General features: G+C 42.7%; 3 protein-coding genes and 1 long non-coding RNA gene across 7 annotated transcripts in view; 3 read left to right on the top strand and 1 right to left on the bottom strand.

Annotated features, from left to right (window-relative positions):
* Positions 1-1,218: 1,218 nt before the first annotated feature.
* lnp1 (leukemia NUP98 fusion partner 1) lies at positions 1,219-5,318 on the top strand. 3 transcript variants are annotated; one of them, XR_009528487.1, is made up of 5 exons: positions 1,221-1,781; positions 3,082-3,345; positions 3,916-4,014; positions 4,568-5,061; positions 5,092-5,318. XR_009528487.1 is itself a non-coding variant. In XM_060067854.1 (4 exons), the coding sequence occupies exons 1-4, from the start codon at positions 1,596-1,598 to the stop codon at positions 4,715-4,717; spliced, it is 699 nt and encodes a 232-aa protein (XP_059923837.1). In that variant the 5' UTR covers positions 1,221-1,595; the 3' UTR covers positions 4,718-5,063. The 3 variants fall into 3 exon arrangements, 2 of the variants coding, with proteins under 2 accessions (XP_059923836.1, XP_059923837.1); XM_060067854.1 differs by lacking the exon at positions 5,092-5,318 and having other exon boundaries at positions 4,568-5,063; XM_060067853.1 differs by lacking the exons at positions 4,568-5,061; positions 5,092-5,318 and having other exon boundaries at positions 1,219-1,781; positions 3,916-4,559.
* A 3,042-nt stretch (positions 5,319-8,360) lies between these two features.
* Positions 8,361-12,288, bottom strand: LOC132469697 (uncharacterized). The gene is made up of 2 exons (XR_009528473.1): positions 12,163-12,288; positions 8,361-9,648 (listed from the first exon to the last, which is right to left on the bottom strand). It is a non-coding gene; the product is annotated as an uncharacterized LOC132469697 (long non-coding RNA).
* The window catches only part of tmem45a (transmembrane protein 45a), a 58,588-nt gene continuing 52,290 nt past the window's right edge, over positions 8,370-14,667 (top strand). Inside the window, exons 1-5 of one of the 2 annotated variants that reach the window (XR_009528472.1) lie at positions 8,370-8,565; positions 9,331-9,543; positions 10,148-10,332; positions 10,603-10,745; positions 11,038-11,386. Coding sequence is in view for 1 of the 2 variants with exons in the window: in XM_060067691.1 (XP_059923674.1) it covers positions 8,370-8,565; positions 9,331-9,543; positions 10,148-10,332; positions 10,603-10,745; positions 11,038-11,134 (834 nt within the window). In the remaining variant the exon portion in view is untranslated. Of the gene's footprint in view, positions 8,566-9,330; positions 9,544-10,147; positions 10,333-10,602; positions 10,746-11,037; positions 11,755-14,667 lie in introns of those variants that run through there. The other variant, XM_060067691.1, reaches the window with a different exon arrangement.
* sft2d2a (SFT2 domain containing 2a) lies at positions 11,886-14,578 on the top strand. Its single transcript, XM_060067692.1, has 8 exons — positions 11,886-12,091; positions 12,189-12,278; positions 12,639-12,724; positions 12,840-12,921; positions 13,165-13,200; positions 13,313-13,371; positions 13,987-14,016; positions 14,175-14,578. Exons 1-8 carry the CDS (start codon positions 12,026-12,028, stop codon positions 14,212-14,214), a joined length of 489 nt encoding a protein of 162 aa, XP_059923675.1. The 5' UTR covers positions 11,886-12,025; the 3' UTR covers positions 14,215-14,578.

Below are 14,667 nucleotides of genomic sequence, written 5' to 3' on the forward strand. Positions count from 1 at the left end.
TTAGATGTTGCTCATTGTTGCCACAGTATATAAATATACAGTTTATATTTTCAAACCAGAGAGTTTAAAATGTTAAGAGTTTTAAGATTCCAACATTATTTTCAGTTGAATAAATCCCAACCAGCCTCATTCAGCAAGCGACCATCTTCGTTCTAAACATTTGCTAGAAAGGGCAAGTTAACACAGAATTCAGCTTTATTTTCACAGGCCCATTGTAGGCCTGTGTATTCATTTATTGATTTCCAGTTATGGACTGTGGTTAGTGCTGTTCCCTCACAGCATGCAGTTGGTTTGAGGCTGTTGGCCTGTGTGTAGTTAGCACTGTTAGCAGTTAGATTGTTCTCCTCCATGTGTTTCCTCTGGTCTTTAAGACTTAATAGGATGAACTGCACAGAGAGTGCTGCTCCAGATATTTCCATACTTGATTCTGGCTGATGAAGCTACAAGTTTAATATCCTATTTGTTTAGCCGCTTTTAAACAAACAGGATCTGGTCCACTGTTTCTTAAAATGTATTCTCCTCCCTACATGGGTTGGTATTCATATCTATCATCAACACACTCTAATAAGATTATTGTATGGCTTTTGTCTCATGGAACATGCAGTCATTTGGCAGATGCGGTCATCCAAAGTGATTTATGTCCATGTCCTTGAGGAGCAGGTAGGGGTTGAGGCATTTTGCTCTAAGGTACACTTGGGGATCAAACCCAATACCCATCAGCTGGGAGTCAAACCACGGATAACACTACACTATCCTATTTTAGCTAGATTGTAAACACCCAATCATTCTGTTCTTTACAAAACGCATCATGACATACAAGACCGAAGCATGGCAGGCCATTTAAGGTTACGTAGATGTAATGATGAAATACAAACACAAAGCCTGTTACATCATGATACATAAGATGGAAAAAAATGGCAGTTTATTTTACAACAGCCGCAGCAACAACAACAACAACAACAACAGAATGTATGAGCAGGGGCCGTTTATTGTGAAGAGCAGCAGGGATGAATGGTTGAGTCACTGTAGTGACCCGTTTTTTCACAGGCCCCGGGCTCTTCGATGTCACTGTAGGGACGCCTGCACATAATTATTGACAGGTTTGATGCAGTCAGTGAGTGGAAAGTATGGGAAAATAAAAGCCAGCCACCAACAGGCCCTCGGCGCAGTAATGGAAAGATTAAAAGCTCCTCTTCCTACTCCTCCTCCTCCTCCTCCTCCTCCTCCTCCTCGCATCACCCCTCCGCCCACTCTATCTTTGTGTTCTCTGTCCCAGTCCATTTTTACACATCACTCGCTGAATAGATTATTGGCGGGGATTTACTTATTTGAGGCACACATCAAAACAAAGGCACTGCAGTGTATTTTCAGATGCACTGGGAGAGAGGGAGCAGGAGGTTATCGAGGGAGAAGAGAACTCATTCCCTCAAGTTACCCGCTGTCGTCTTTACAGTGGACTTCAGACTACAGAGCCTCAGACTCGCTGGGTCCAATCCATAACCGAATCAGCAACACACGCTTCTTCCCACACACACACACACACACACACACTCACACCTCCATCGCTTGGGCGCTCCAAACAGTCCATAGTGACCATGTCTCTGAGGCTGCTGCCTGCCTTCGCCATGGACAATGACGACGACGACGACGGGAACTTCACCAACTGGATGAGCAGCTACTGGGGCCACGGATCGGAGGGCCACGCCGCCAGGGAGAACAAGAGGAGCTTCAGGAAGACCTCCAGGTCCCAGACAGACCGGCGGGCCTCTCTACCCTGCGTGGTAACGGCACGCTCAATAACTTTGTTATTAACTGTCAAGTTTAACTATCTGACCAACTGACTAACTAACTGAATAACTAACTGATAATGTACTGTAACGGAAAAAAACAACTCAATCATTGACAACTACATGAATTGCTTACTCACTAATTTACTTTACTGACTGAGTAACTATCTAAAACGGGCTTACAGGCTTACTTCCTAAATGACTAAATAGATCATTTACTAACACTAATTAAATTAACTGCTATGTTTTTTTTCGTTTTTTTTAAGTACATCATTTGACCACTTAAAGAACAGTTTAAGGACTTACCATTGAAGTTATGGGATTAGTCATTATAACATTATTATAACATTATAACCCTTATAAGGACGTGGAAATGTATCTGCCTTAATGAATGACTTTCAAACGTTTCGATAATATCAGGCTCTTTTTAGCAGTGGTTGACCCCCATGTGGCACATCGATTTGGCATGTGGATGTGTGACCCCTGCCAAGGTCATGTACTGTATGTCGAAAAACAAGCAAACAAACATCCATACCACAAAACTACACACCATTCCTCTAACAGGACATTTGGTGATCCTCAAAATACTTCACTACATAGCCAGCATGTATACTGCTAGACAAGGGAGTTTAGTGTTGTTACTGTTTGTCTAAACAGAGATTGAACCCATGGTTTTAAAACCATCAAACCGACATGCTGTTTAGTCTTGTTGGTTAAAAAAAGCTCTTATGGAAGTCAACTTGCTCACTGTAAAACTATCAATGAGAAAATGATTAATTTAATAAAGATCACAGGATCTTTATTTATGATTAAATAGATAAAATGTGGTTTTATAATCCATCCCCTTTGTAATAGTTGATGCATGCCTTTCAAGTGTAACCCTGGTCTATACTGACACGCTTTCCTAAGTTCACACTTGCCTGATGTAATCAATTTAATATTGATATAATATATTATGGACCAACTTTACTGTACTAATCAACAACATAACAGCTTGGTGCCCCCTTGTGGAGGGTCCCAGAATAAAGAGGAATTCCAAATGTATGTCAATATCTTTAGATTGACGTTTGCCATGGAAAACCTGTTCAGTCATCCAGTTAGTAAAGTCCACTGGTTATACTGGAAACGGCAACTTGGGATGTCACTAATGAGTCGTTTTTTAAATGACTTGTAATAGCCAATGAACACCGAACCTGGTCGAATAGCGACGATAGCCTTTGAACGAAAATATGCCGACTAACACACAAATTCTAATTCTTCTTCTTCTTCTTCTTCTGCTTCTTCTTCCTCTCAGTCCCAGCTAGACGCCGTGAGGCTCTCTAGGCTCCACGCCGGTGCCTTAGGGGCCTCAGCCTCTGTCCACAGCAGCCGACCGGGCGGGGAGAACCGCGACGGGGCCCGGCCCCCCACCAGGGCCCGACGCGCCTCGTCCGACGAAATCAGCCGCGCCCACGTGGTCATCCCTGAGAGCCGAATCCCCACCATACCCACCATCCCGGAGCTCACAGAGTCCTTCGATAAGAGATTCTCTCTGGGGAAGAAGACCCAAGTCTCCCTGGTGAGGATCAGGGAGAGGAAATGTGGATTTGAAGAATTTGTATGAATTTGACGTCAGTAATACCACGAAGCACTGGGTTATTAGAGTTCTTCAGTTCCACAAGAAAGTCTATTGTTAGGGTATTTGTCTCCCAGCTGAAAAGTTTTGGGTTCGATCCCAAAGGTCAACAGTCTACCTGCTGTAGGCATCCTGATCAAGACCCTGTTGGATAGAGGCCTCAGCTAAATGACTACATTTGACAAATTCATTCATGTCATATGAACACGAAGGGAGATGTACATACAGCAAGCTCACAGCAGATGAGTTTCAGGGGTGTGACCAGGGTTTGCTCACCGTTTAGTCGTAGTGTAGTTCAATCAGTCCTCGTATGAGGACTGCTTCATGGTTCACCCAAAAAATTAATAAAATCGAATAAATTCATCGTGTGGAACTCACTGTAGAAATGTGTTTGGTTTTCATTCTTTTGTGTCTTGAGGGAAAAATGGACACACTCCAGCGGTGGTTAGATATTCTAAACATTATGCAAGTGTTTGGTATGACAACGTGAATGGCTGTTTGTGGGTTTTACAGAACGAGTCGGACAGCGTGTGTCTGATCTGTGCGGAGGAGCTTCGTAGTGGCAGAGCTGGGGTACTGGAGGTCCACTGCAAGCATCGCTTCCACAGGGAGGTAAAACATCTCCAACTACTCTCACGCATGCTTCACCTCCTCCCCACTTCTATGCTCTGCCTCAGCCAAATACCCTGGTTCAACCACCATCTGGCCCCCCCGAGGATCGCTACGCTTCTAAAAACCATTATGAAACACACCCATTCCCGGTTGAGATACCATCTCAACCTGCCGGCCAGTCTCTTTCAAAATGGTGGAAGCCATGCAGACAGGCCGTTCCAGTCTGTTTGCTTTTATCCATGGGGTAGACCTGGTGCATGACAATCGTGGCATCGTACGTCTCTGGAACTGCATGATGGCGTGGGTCGGAAAGCATGATGACACTGGACAGAAAGCATGACGTCACTGGTCTGAAAGCATGATGTCGCAGAGAGCATGACGTCACTGTTCTGACATCGTAACGCCGTTGTCCTGAAATCCTAATGTCATTGGTCTCCAGGCATGATGTCGCCGGTCTGAAAGCATGACGTCACTGATTTAAAAGCATGGTTTGAAGAAGGTCAAAGGTCAGACAAAGGGCGCTAATGTGTCGTGCGGTTGTTGCTTGGGAAAGGCATCGCGGCACGGGCGCTTGCGCAGCAGCAGCAGCGCAGCGGCGGAATGCGACGCTTGGAGGAGCGCGAAAGAGGAGTGCCGGAGGGCATCCAAGGAGACGGACTGTCTCATGCCCCACCGGCAGTTCTCACTGCGAAGACACCGCTGACCGGTCACGCCGATGACATCACACATCGATGACGTCCGACAGCGCTAGAGATCGCTGGAACGTCACAGCGCAGTGGAAGAAATATTTGGGCAATGCCCAAATATGGAGATTCCTTTGGAACTTGTCGAGTTATTGGAAACTGCCACACCTGGACAGAGCCAACAACATTTTTTTGCCACAGTAAATGTGACTAATGAAATGGCCATAGAATTATAGAAATTCTCTCAATGACAAGAGACAAATAAAATGAGGAAAATACTGCAAGTGACATCTCTGCTTTAATTTGGTATTTGATTTTTTGGTTTGTTTTATTAGCAATATATAGGTATATATAACAATAGCTAGTAGGAAACCATAAATACAGTGAATAGTAGGTTATTCACTAGTAGGTTACCATGTTGTCCTAATATTACTCAATATATGTCAATACATACAGCGGGATGTCGTACTTCGATTGAGTTGCAGGTATGTTGTTGTCCTTTTTGCTCAGTCTCAGCATTAAAAACGATATGTTAATGATACAATATATTTTGGTTTATAGTGTTCTGTGTATCATTCAAATCAACCAATAAGCTAATAAAGAAATGTAAAGGAATTTAAACATTTGGTCTGATAGACTAATTATTCTGTAGGGGAATCAATTCTGACATTTTTCAATGAACGACAAAACTTTACGAATCATTGCAAGAATCACATTTCTATTCCTTTTGGATCCTAATTTCCTTTGGGTGAAGAATTAATGTTTAACTGCAATGGCAAGTTAACTTAAAATTATATTCCTGATGCTTGTGGTTTGTTGTTTGGACTTATAACAGAACAGAACTGATGATGATCTTTAACAAGTAGAACATCTAGGGCCCACTGAAAAGACAGACTGAATTCACTGTGTTTATGTTTGCGGTTGTTGTTTTGCGTTCCTCAAACAGGTGAAGCACTGAGTTAATGAGGGAGTGGCTAGGTGGGGAGTGAAGAAGGAAGTGAGTGAATTAGGTATTAGAGAGAGAAGAAATAAGGAAGTGAGAGAGGGGGTGAATATGGGAGTGATTGAGTGAATAGCATAGTGAGTTACAGAGTGAATAAGGGAGTGAGTGAAGAATGGAGTGAGAGTGGGTAAACAAGGGAGTGAGAGAGTTGTTTAATTCATTAAACGTCGACGTAAACTATTAAAAGTTGAATTCGAGGATAAACTGGACTGGCTTTTGGTTGCATTTGGTCAGTCTCTGTCTTTATATCTAAATGTAATAAATGCAATTAATGATTGCAGATCAGGATCCACAGCACATACAGGAAAGGGTGGAAATAAGTAAAGAGCTTTATGCAAACCACTGAGACAAATGTTTTATTCAAGCTATATATGATCAAATAAACATTGGGATTATGACACATACTTAAGGAATGGTTATCTCTATGAGGTTATAAATGGTGAATCTCAGATGGTCCTGTAGGTCAACTGGGAGGGCATTACTAAAAGGGACTTTGATTAATTTTTGGCCCTTATGCACTACAATCAACTGTGCGTGAGTATCTTGTTTACGGCCTACGTGCTCAGACGCGCGTCCTTTCTCTCTCGACATCGCTTTGAGTGGAGTGGAAAGTAGCGGTTTTAAGTCTCGCCGGGTTGGGACCTATGGGCGGGTCCTATGGGCGGGACTTCGAGGTTTTGGCAGTCGAGGTACAGAATGCACACGTGGAACCCAGCTTGCGCAAGAGTGAAAAGGCTCTAAACCAATGAGGGAAAAAGTAGAAGCGGGTTCAGAACAATCAGCCAATGGGAGCAACGGGAGGGTTTTTTTTAACAAACCTCAAACAGTTCAGGGTATTCAGGGTACATTTATCGTGAAACAGCTTTGATTTAGAGGATGCGCTGAGAGTACCCAATCTCGATGGAATAATTGATTTTCAGCATCCGTTTTAAAGTTCGTCACCAAAGGATGTAGGGAAAGAAACGACTGGCGAATAGTAAAATGTAAACCATAGGGTATTTTCTCTCTCTCAGTGCCTTCTACTTGTAGGAACTTTCCGTTTCCACAAACAAACCTTTTTGGGTGAGTCTATTTGAATACCTTTGTCCCCGCTATAAAACGAGTGCGAATTGTTTGGACGTGCCACGTAATGAGAACCTGAAGGCTTTGATTCTGTATCAAATTAATATGCAGTTTTCTTTCTCAGTATCCGAGAAACTCCAATTAAACGACCGTATAAGGGAGCCCTGTATTATCTAATACAATCGCAGTGGTCCTTTTTTCTTTTTCATATCCAAGAATAACAAATCTACCGATGTTTTGATCACCAAATGTGGACACTCGCTGTTGTCAAGGCAAATAAACCATCTTGGTGTCAAACAAAATGATATGTTAAGTATTTACTATAAACATAAAAACTGTAATTATACACTAACACCCACACGCACCCACAGTGTGGTCTGCAATTACGGATTCATGTGTGACCGATTCGTTGGGATAGCCTGTCTTTCTTTTTAAAGAAAGATCTACATCTTATGTGCATTTCAGCACCATTTTAGGTCATTCTGGGGCCAAATAGAAGGGGCCACAGTTTGTACACATACCGACTGTTGGTAAGGAAATCTAGCAGGGCTCTTATCTTGAAGGGCCACTTTAGGTGACACGAGGAGGGGATTGCCATGGCGACCGAAGTGTGGTCCCCTAATTAGAGTGTTCCTCGAACCCGGAGCTATTTATAACACAATAATAAACAATTGGTTTGTATATTGTTTGTGTATTATGAGTGCTTGTTAAAAACCAATCGATTTTTCTACAAAGCATTGATCTATCAAAAACGATGTGAAATATTTGAGGGATAGGCAGGCAGAAGGACAAGACAGACAATTCCACTTGTCCGAGATTTTAGATTAGATAGATAGAACGGAAATTGAGATTTAAGCATCAGGCCTTTGTGAGACTGGTTATGATACGATGTCTTAAAATATGCATATAGGGCCTACTATTTCTTTTTGAATTATCTTTAGTGTTGGCTAAACCCACCTTGTTATAGATGAACTTAGGTTATGTCCATCACTTTGTTCTTCTTTCTATTATTATTTTGTCTAGGATCGTTTTTTTTCTACCTAGGCCTACGACATATCTTTTAAATAATATCTACTTGAGTTTATATTTAGAACCTGTTCATCTCATTGGCCAAAAGCTGTGGTGCTCCAGGTCAGGCCACACCCCCTTGAGGCCCCTGGTCTTATAGGCCCTCTCATTTATCGTTATGTCTGATTGCTTTTTTACTCTCCCTTTCTCTTCTCTTGTTTTTCACCACCATGGACATTTATTATAAAACACTTTGCCCTTGCAATAAGACCCTACAGACTATTAAAGTTCACACAAAAACAAGTTTCTCCTTAATCATTTGATGTAGGTATGTTTTATGGTCTTTGTCAACCATTTTTATTAAACACAATGTTCTGTTTTATTGGATACACAATAATAACATTATGACCCTCAGTCATTTCTGCTGTAAAATATATGCATGATGCTAAATTTTTCTCTCACGTTGCAGCAGGCATAACATGCATAACATTACTATTCCCATTGACATGTCCTCTACATAAAGGACGCCCAAGTGAGCTAAGGCAACTCAGGATGACCTTCAACCTTCCCTTCCTCGTTCAGGGTCATCCCGAGGCATCATGGGAAGCTTCAAGGGCCACGCTCTTCCTGGGAGCTTCTTCCTGATCGGCGGGCTGTGGTGGACCGGGAAGTACTCCTTCTGGTACGCCACCCGCCGTAACAAGTGCCTTGGCTCCACCCGCCTGGCCAGCAGAGTGTCCCAGCGCCGCCTGGAGGTCATGGAGAGCTCCCTCATGCTCCTCTTCTCTGTGGTCGGTAGGTGGACTGGTCTGCATCAAGGGTTAACCAGCTGGTCGATATGCTGTTATGAGCTGTAGCGGTAATGCTACATGCTAATGTTAGTTGTTTTTCTTTATTCTATCACTTCAATTATGGGATGTGTAGTGTGTACGTTAATGTATGTGTAGCATACCTCTTACTACTTTTGTAGTAAGAAGTAGGCTACACAGAGTTATCCACAACCTCTATAGCTGTGTGTCATGGGAGATGGCTGGTTTATTAGCTGTATCTATTCAATTTATTTTGGCAGATAAAAAAAGTTAAAGATTTGATCATTTGGTTTAAAGGTGCGCATAAACAAACATACAGACGTTAGTTTTTTACCCATGAGGAAACTACTACTAGTAACCATTTAAGGTCCTTGCATTAATTAAAGGTGCCATATTATACCACCAGGTGTGAGTGTGATTAGCCATTGCAAGCCTTTTGGAAAATCTGCCTCTTCTGACATCACAAGTGGGCGTGTCCACCTAGATGTGTGCTGGATAGATCAGTGTATCAGCCAACCCAGTGGACTGTGGCAAACATTGCTCATCTATCCGTCATACATCTAGACAGAAACGCCCACTTGTGATATCAGAAGAGGCATATTTTTAAAACGGCTTGTAACGGCTAATCACACTCACACCTGGTGGTATACTATGTCACCTTTAAGAGTTATGCAGAAGCTTGATTTATCATGTGATGCCATTGACCAATGCTGACGCAGAATGACTGAAGACAGAACGTTGCCCTCCTCAGGGATGTTGGCGGAGCAGTTTGCGGCGGGTGGCCCGCACCTCCGACTGTACGACACGTCGGAAAACCAGTGGAAGGACCTGATGAACTGGCAGCACGCCACCATGTACCTGTTCTTCTCGCTGGCCGGCGCCGTCTCGCTGGTCGTTCACGTCACGGAAGCCGCGCCCCTCGCCCTGGACCGGCTGGCGTTGGCTCTCGCCTTCTTCATCGAAGGTACGGGTCCCCATGCTGGAGTCGGTCACATGTTCTACCACTGTCCATATCAGGTAGTTGTACAGGGGCAATGGGGGAGGTTGGTGTAATGCACGGACAGGTTTCCTGCAATGAAAATCTCCCTCCGATGCCTTTAAAGGTGACATATTATACCACCAGGTGTGTGTGTGATTTGCTGTTACAAGCCGTTTTGAAAATCTGCCTCTTCTGACATCACAAGTGGGCATGTCCACCTAGATGTATAACGGATAGATGAGCAACGTTTAATACAGTCCACTGGGTAGGCTGGTAGACTGATCTATCCAGCACACATCTAGGTGGACACGCCCACTTGAGATGTCAGAAGATGCTGATTTTCTAAACGGCTTGTATTGCTAATCACGCTCACACCTGGTGGTATAATATCTCAAGAGCGAGAGAACCGAACGGCTGTGCTGGTCATTTGGCTTTAAGATTAGAACACTCGTCTTCTTATCCTGGGGGTCGCCGATTCGAGCCCCCTGCTGTTTAGGGGCGTGGCGTCAAGTATTTTGCTTTCAATCAGCCTCGTTAAGTTACTTTTACTTTGTAGTAATGGATCTGCTCTACCAAACCGTGTGTCCAGGCTTCCTGTTCCTGTACCACCTGCATGGCAGGGACATGCTGGACGTCCACGTACACCAGATGCTGCTGTACAGCGTGTTCGGCCAGGCACTGGTGGTCTTCCTGGAGGTCTTCCACCGGGGGAACATCACCCTGGAGCTGCTCAGGTCGGCTCTCTGTCTCCTCCAGGGGTCCTGGTTCTGGCAGGTAAACCAGGCCTCTGTGTGGCAATGACCCCCTCAAGTGATGTACCATGAATTGATAGACAGGAAAGATGAAGCGGGCTTTCCATTGCCCCGAAGTGGATTTTTTTGGTCCAACGGCAATGGCCTCTGTGGGCTACATCTGTGCCATAGAAGACCTCCCCCTACGGCAACTATTCAACATAGAAGTATAATCGGGCCTTTAAAGAGAGAATGAGGCTGTGTTTATGTATGTATTTATTTATTTATGTGTGTCTCTCCTCTTGGATCACAGATTGGCTACGTGCTGTACCCACCCGGGGGTGCGCAGTGGGTCCTGACAGACCATAATAACATGATGTTCGTAACAATGTGCTTCTGCTGGCACCTGGCGGCCAGCATGCTCACTGTGAGCGCGATCTACTGCGCCATCACCTGGTGAGAAGTTGCACTGCATTGATATACACCAAATCCATAACTCAAACTTCAATGGCATAGACCTACAAGGAAGCCTTCCTTTCAATTCAGATCCTAACTCTAAACTTGACCACTCCACAACAAAAGCTTAACTAAAACCACGGACCTATCCATCCCTTACTTGTTATTTATTGTAGTTTGTTGTGGCTTTTAGAGTTTTTTTTGTAGTATAATATAATGTACTGCATTTTTTTATTCTTTGGGTAACAGTATTTTTTTGTTTTTTTATGTTTGCGTTTTGTTTACATGGCAGTGTGGTGCGCTCCAGGTTGAAGAGGACTCCTCCGGTGGAGATGGGACTCCTCAAGCACAGAGACAGAGAGCTGGAGTCGGACGACGAGGCCATGTGAAGCCCCTTACCTCCAGGGATCCTCCACTCGACATCACTGCCATAGGCACCAAAGCCCCAGCACAGGACGTAGAGATGATAAAGAACAGGGAAGAAATGTTGGCACTCTGCATCGCTTTCCTGAAATATATCTCGACCTCTGCCTTATATTCAATAATACTTATTTAACTGTTGCCTCGCGCCAATTGTATATCATATATTTCCTTGTATGATTGATCATTGTTTGGTTTTTAAGAGTATACTCGTGGCCTTCGTTTGTGAATCTGCTCGTTTTCCACTGTCCACCGCATGCCTGTTGAGCGTGTTATGGCCCAAAGTATTTTACATTGTTTACTTCCTTTATATATTAACACTACATTTATTTATATCCACACATTTGACATGAACTTGAAACCAGTGTTATGAATAATGTCGAAATGAGTAGGCCTATTTCCATTCTGTTCTTGTTTTCGACCTTGCATAGATGTTTGATAAACAAATGGAAGCCAAGGAGCAGCTCTGCAGATCCATTTGTGTGTTAATTTGATTGTGATACGGTCAAGAGTGCCTAATCCTGTTGCTATTGTAATTTTGCGTCACAATACATTTTTTTCAAATAAAGTTTTTTAATCATCTCCTTAATTGCGTCCACATTTCCCCAAATTATAACTCTAATATAGCGTTGATATTATACAACCTCGGCATTTAAATTAATGTTTTTTAATCAGGGCCAACAGGTGTCACTTTCAGCTGCGTAACTACCTGTGCAGGTAGGCTGCCCTACATCGCAAGCAGACCAAGTGACGCGGTTTTGCTGCCCGGCCCACAGATTGACGAGAATAACCCCGTGGAACAGGAAAGAAAACAATAATACGCCGAGAAGTGAGAGCTGCGTGTGAATTGATCTTAAATCATGGACAAATTAAAGTCGGTGTTGAGTGGCGAGGAAGGGCGCACTCAAGACAGAACTATTTTACAGGTAATCGTTTTTTTCTTTCACCGAGTTGCCCCTGAAGCTACAAACTTAATTGGAAATCTATATTAACATACCGGTATGATCTGAACTCGGTGTTTAGGCTGCCAACGAAGCTTCCACACTCGGCTGGGGCACACGCGTAAAGGGGTTCGTCGGCTGCTTCGTGATCGGCTGTGTGTGTACTTTATTGGTAGGCTACGATTGAGTGTGAATATTACCTCCTGATATGTTTGGTCTTAAACCTAGTTTTGTGAATGCCATGCAACAGGCCTGGCGCTACCAGTTAGACTGGCTTAATGGAATGCTGCAATTGTGTCGCCCTATCCTTCTTGTCCATTAGTCAGTGCAAAATAAACTAGTTTCCAATAAGACTGCAATATAATAAAACATGCAATCCAATCTACAATACCAGGATACAATCTGTCCTTATACATACTGATATTTCCCAAAAGGTTCAAAATACATAAACATATAAATTCCAGAATTTCCTGTCTGGGATTATTAAGGCTATGTAGGCCTAATCGTTAACCGAGAACTGTTTATTTTGCAGGGTGTGTGTGTGCTTTTCATCCCGAAGATTGGAATAACTCTTTTTATTGTGTTTTATTCACTTGGAAACGTGTGTTCGCTGTGCAGGTAAGACTACGAAAACCAGGATCATAACTTATTGCCAAGTGTATACATATTTTCCCTACAAACATTATCTAACCACGGTATCAATAGCTGTTGTTATTGTGTTGTGTTTTCACAGCACTATGTTTTTAATGGGACCCGTGAAGCAACTGAAAAGAATGTGCGACAAGACGAGAGCTCTGGCCACCACCATCATGCTGGTAAGTCAAGTGTCTGCATCATCAGTTTCACAGCACCTTGGCAGCAAATGGTGGGAAATGTAGTCTGTTTTTTGCATTGCATGTTATACCAAACTGGATTTGACACATTTTCTGAAATTATTTCCCACCCCATACATACTGAGTTCTCTAATGATTAAGTGGCTCCATTCATGGTCCTGATAAATATACAGCTTAATAATACATTTATTAATGTATATTTCAATGATAAACATATTGCTTCAGACATGTCTGGTGTTGACCCTCTGTGCTGCCTTCTGGGTAAGTCTGAATATTAAGACTATTTTTAAGTTAAATTCAATTAAGCATTGATTGAATCTAAGTCAATGTTTTTTCTATGGCAGGCCTGAAATTCTTAATATTTTTCTTACAGTGGAAGAATTTCGGTCTTGCGCTGCTATTTTGCATTTTGCAACTTTTGGCGTTCGCCTGGTAAGCCAAATTATGAGATAATAGACTGAGTAGCATTGTCTTTTAATGTACAACAATTTTGAAATTGTTGGATTGAAATGTTATTGCTTAAAGGTTGGGTATGGGATTTGTGAAACGCCAGCAGATTTTGAAAATACACAACTCAAATGGTCCTACCCCCTCTCTTTCAACGCGGACTCTGTCTCCACCCATTCCAAGTACATGGACTAGCAATCTTGGACGAGCGAACAGATGCACGAGAGCGAGTCATTAGCTAGTTAGCTAGCTCCAGCAGCTACCACAGGATAACAACAAACAGGAAGCTTGCTCTGGGTCACGAGCTTTGAGTACGTGCACGAAGGGGTCGCGCCGGAGCAGGGGAGGGGTCGCGAGAGTGCAGGACGACCCTTTGAGTGACGTACTTGCTGTCCAATGCCACTCGGTGGGTCTGGAAATCATTGGCTGGAGTTTTTCGAGCCCTGCCCATTCCACAAATGATTGACTCGTTTAATTTTCATGTCAGTACTTCTAACACGGTGGCTGTAAGTGGGTTATGATGAGGATTTCAAGTAATTTTGCAAAAATGGCCAAAAAAGAGTTCCATACCCAACCTTTAATTTTCCCTCCATTTCTTAGGTATGGATTGTCTTACATCCCATTTATCAGGTTTGTAATCTTTTCAGAACTTATATTTGACATTGTACACTGTCCTAATTACCCTCATACTTTTATACTTGCAACAGCAATATTTTACCAATATGAAGAACATTTATTCCAAGATCAAAGACGTATAATCGGCCACAATTCTGATCTTTGACCCCCAGGGATGCTATGCTGAAGATGATGTCCATGTGTATCAAATGAAACCACTGGGGAGAAGTCTTCTAATGTTAATTATGGGATGTTCACGTGATTCAGCTATCTGTTAGTGACCCTTTTCACTCACGTTTTTATCAGTGATGTAATTTATGTCCATATGTACTTTTAACGTTTTAGGATTGCACTTGCTGCACTGAAGGATTAAGATTACTCTCACATTAGTTTTAGTAGCAAGCCTGTTACTGTGGCTATGAATAAATATGGTTCTACTTGTTTCAACGTAATGTAAAGATCATTACAATGAAAGGCAGGGATGACTGGGGCTTTCTTTCTTATTCCCATATTATATATATTATGTTTTTAATTTTTTGTATTGAATCATATTTGTTAAATGCATCTTCCCCTACAATTCCTATTTGCATTTATTTATTTATGTGTGCCTATATGTCTGGAAAACTGAATAAAGCTTTTCATATTTTATCAAATTAATTGTATAAA

The sequence above is a fragment of the Gadus macrocephalus genome, chromosome 12 (assembly GCF_031168955.1).
Source record: "Gadus macrocephalus chromosome 12, ASM3116895v1".
NCBI lineage: Eukaryota > Metazoa > Chordata > Actinopteri > Gadiformes > Gadidae > Gadus > Gadus macrocephalus.

Bases quoted from the DNA above. Each gene is read 5' to 3' on its own strand.
- sft2d2a (XM_060067692.1), top strand. From the start codon at position 12,026: ATGGACAAATTAAAGTCGGTGTTGAGTGGCGAGGAAGGGCGCACTCAA. The intron at 12,279-12,638 runs GTAGGCTACGAT...TTTATTTTGCAG, and splicing joins GCTGTGTGTGTACTTTATTG to GGTGTGTGTGTGCTTTTCAT. The intron at 13,372-13,986 runs GTAAGCCAAATT...TCCATTTCTTAG, and splicing joins CAACTTTTGGCGTTCGCCTG to GTATGGATTGTCTTACATCC.
- lnp1 (XM_060067853.1), top strand. From the start codon at position 1,596: ATGTCTCTGAGGCTGCTGCCTGCCTTCGCCATGGACAATGACGACGAC. The intron at 1,782-3,081 runs GTAACGGCACGC...TCTTCCTCTCAG, and splicing joins GGGCCTCTCTACCCTGCGTG to TCCCAGCTAGACGCCGTGAG. The intron at 3,346-3,915 runs GTGAGGATCAGG...TGGGTTTTACAG, and splicing joins AGAAGACCCAAGTCTCCCTG to AACGAGTCGGACAGCGTGTG.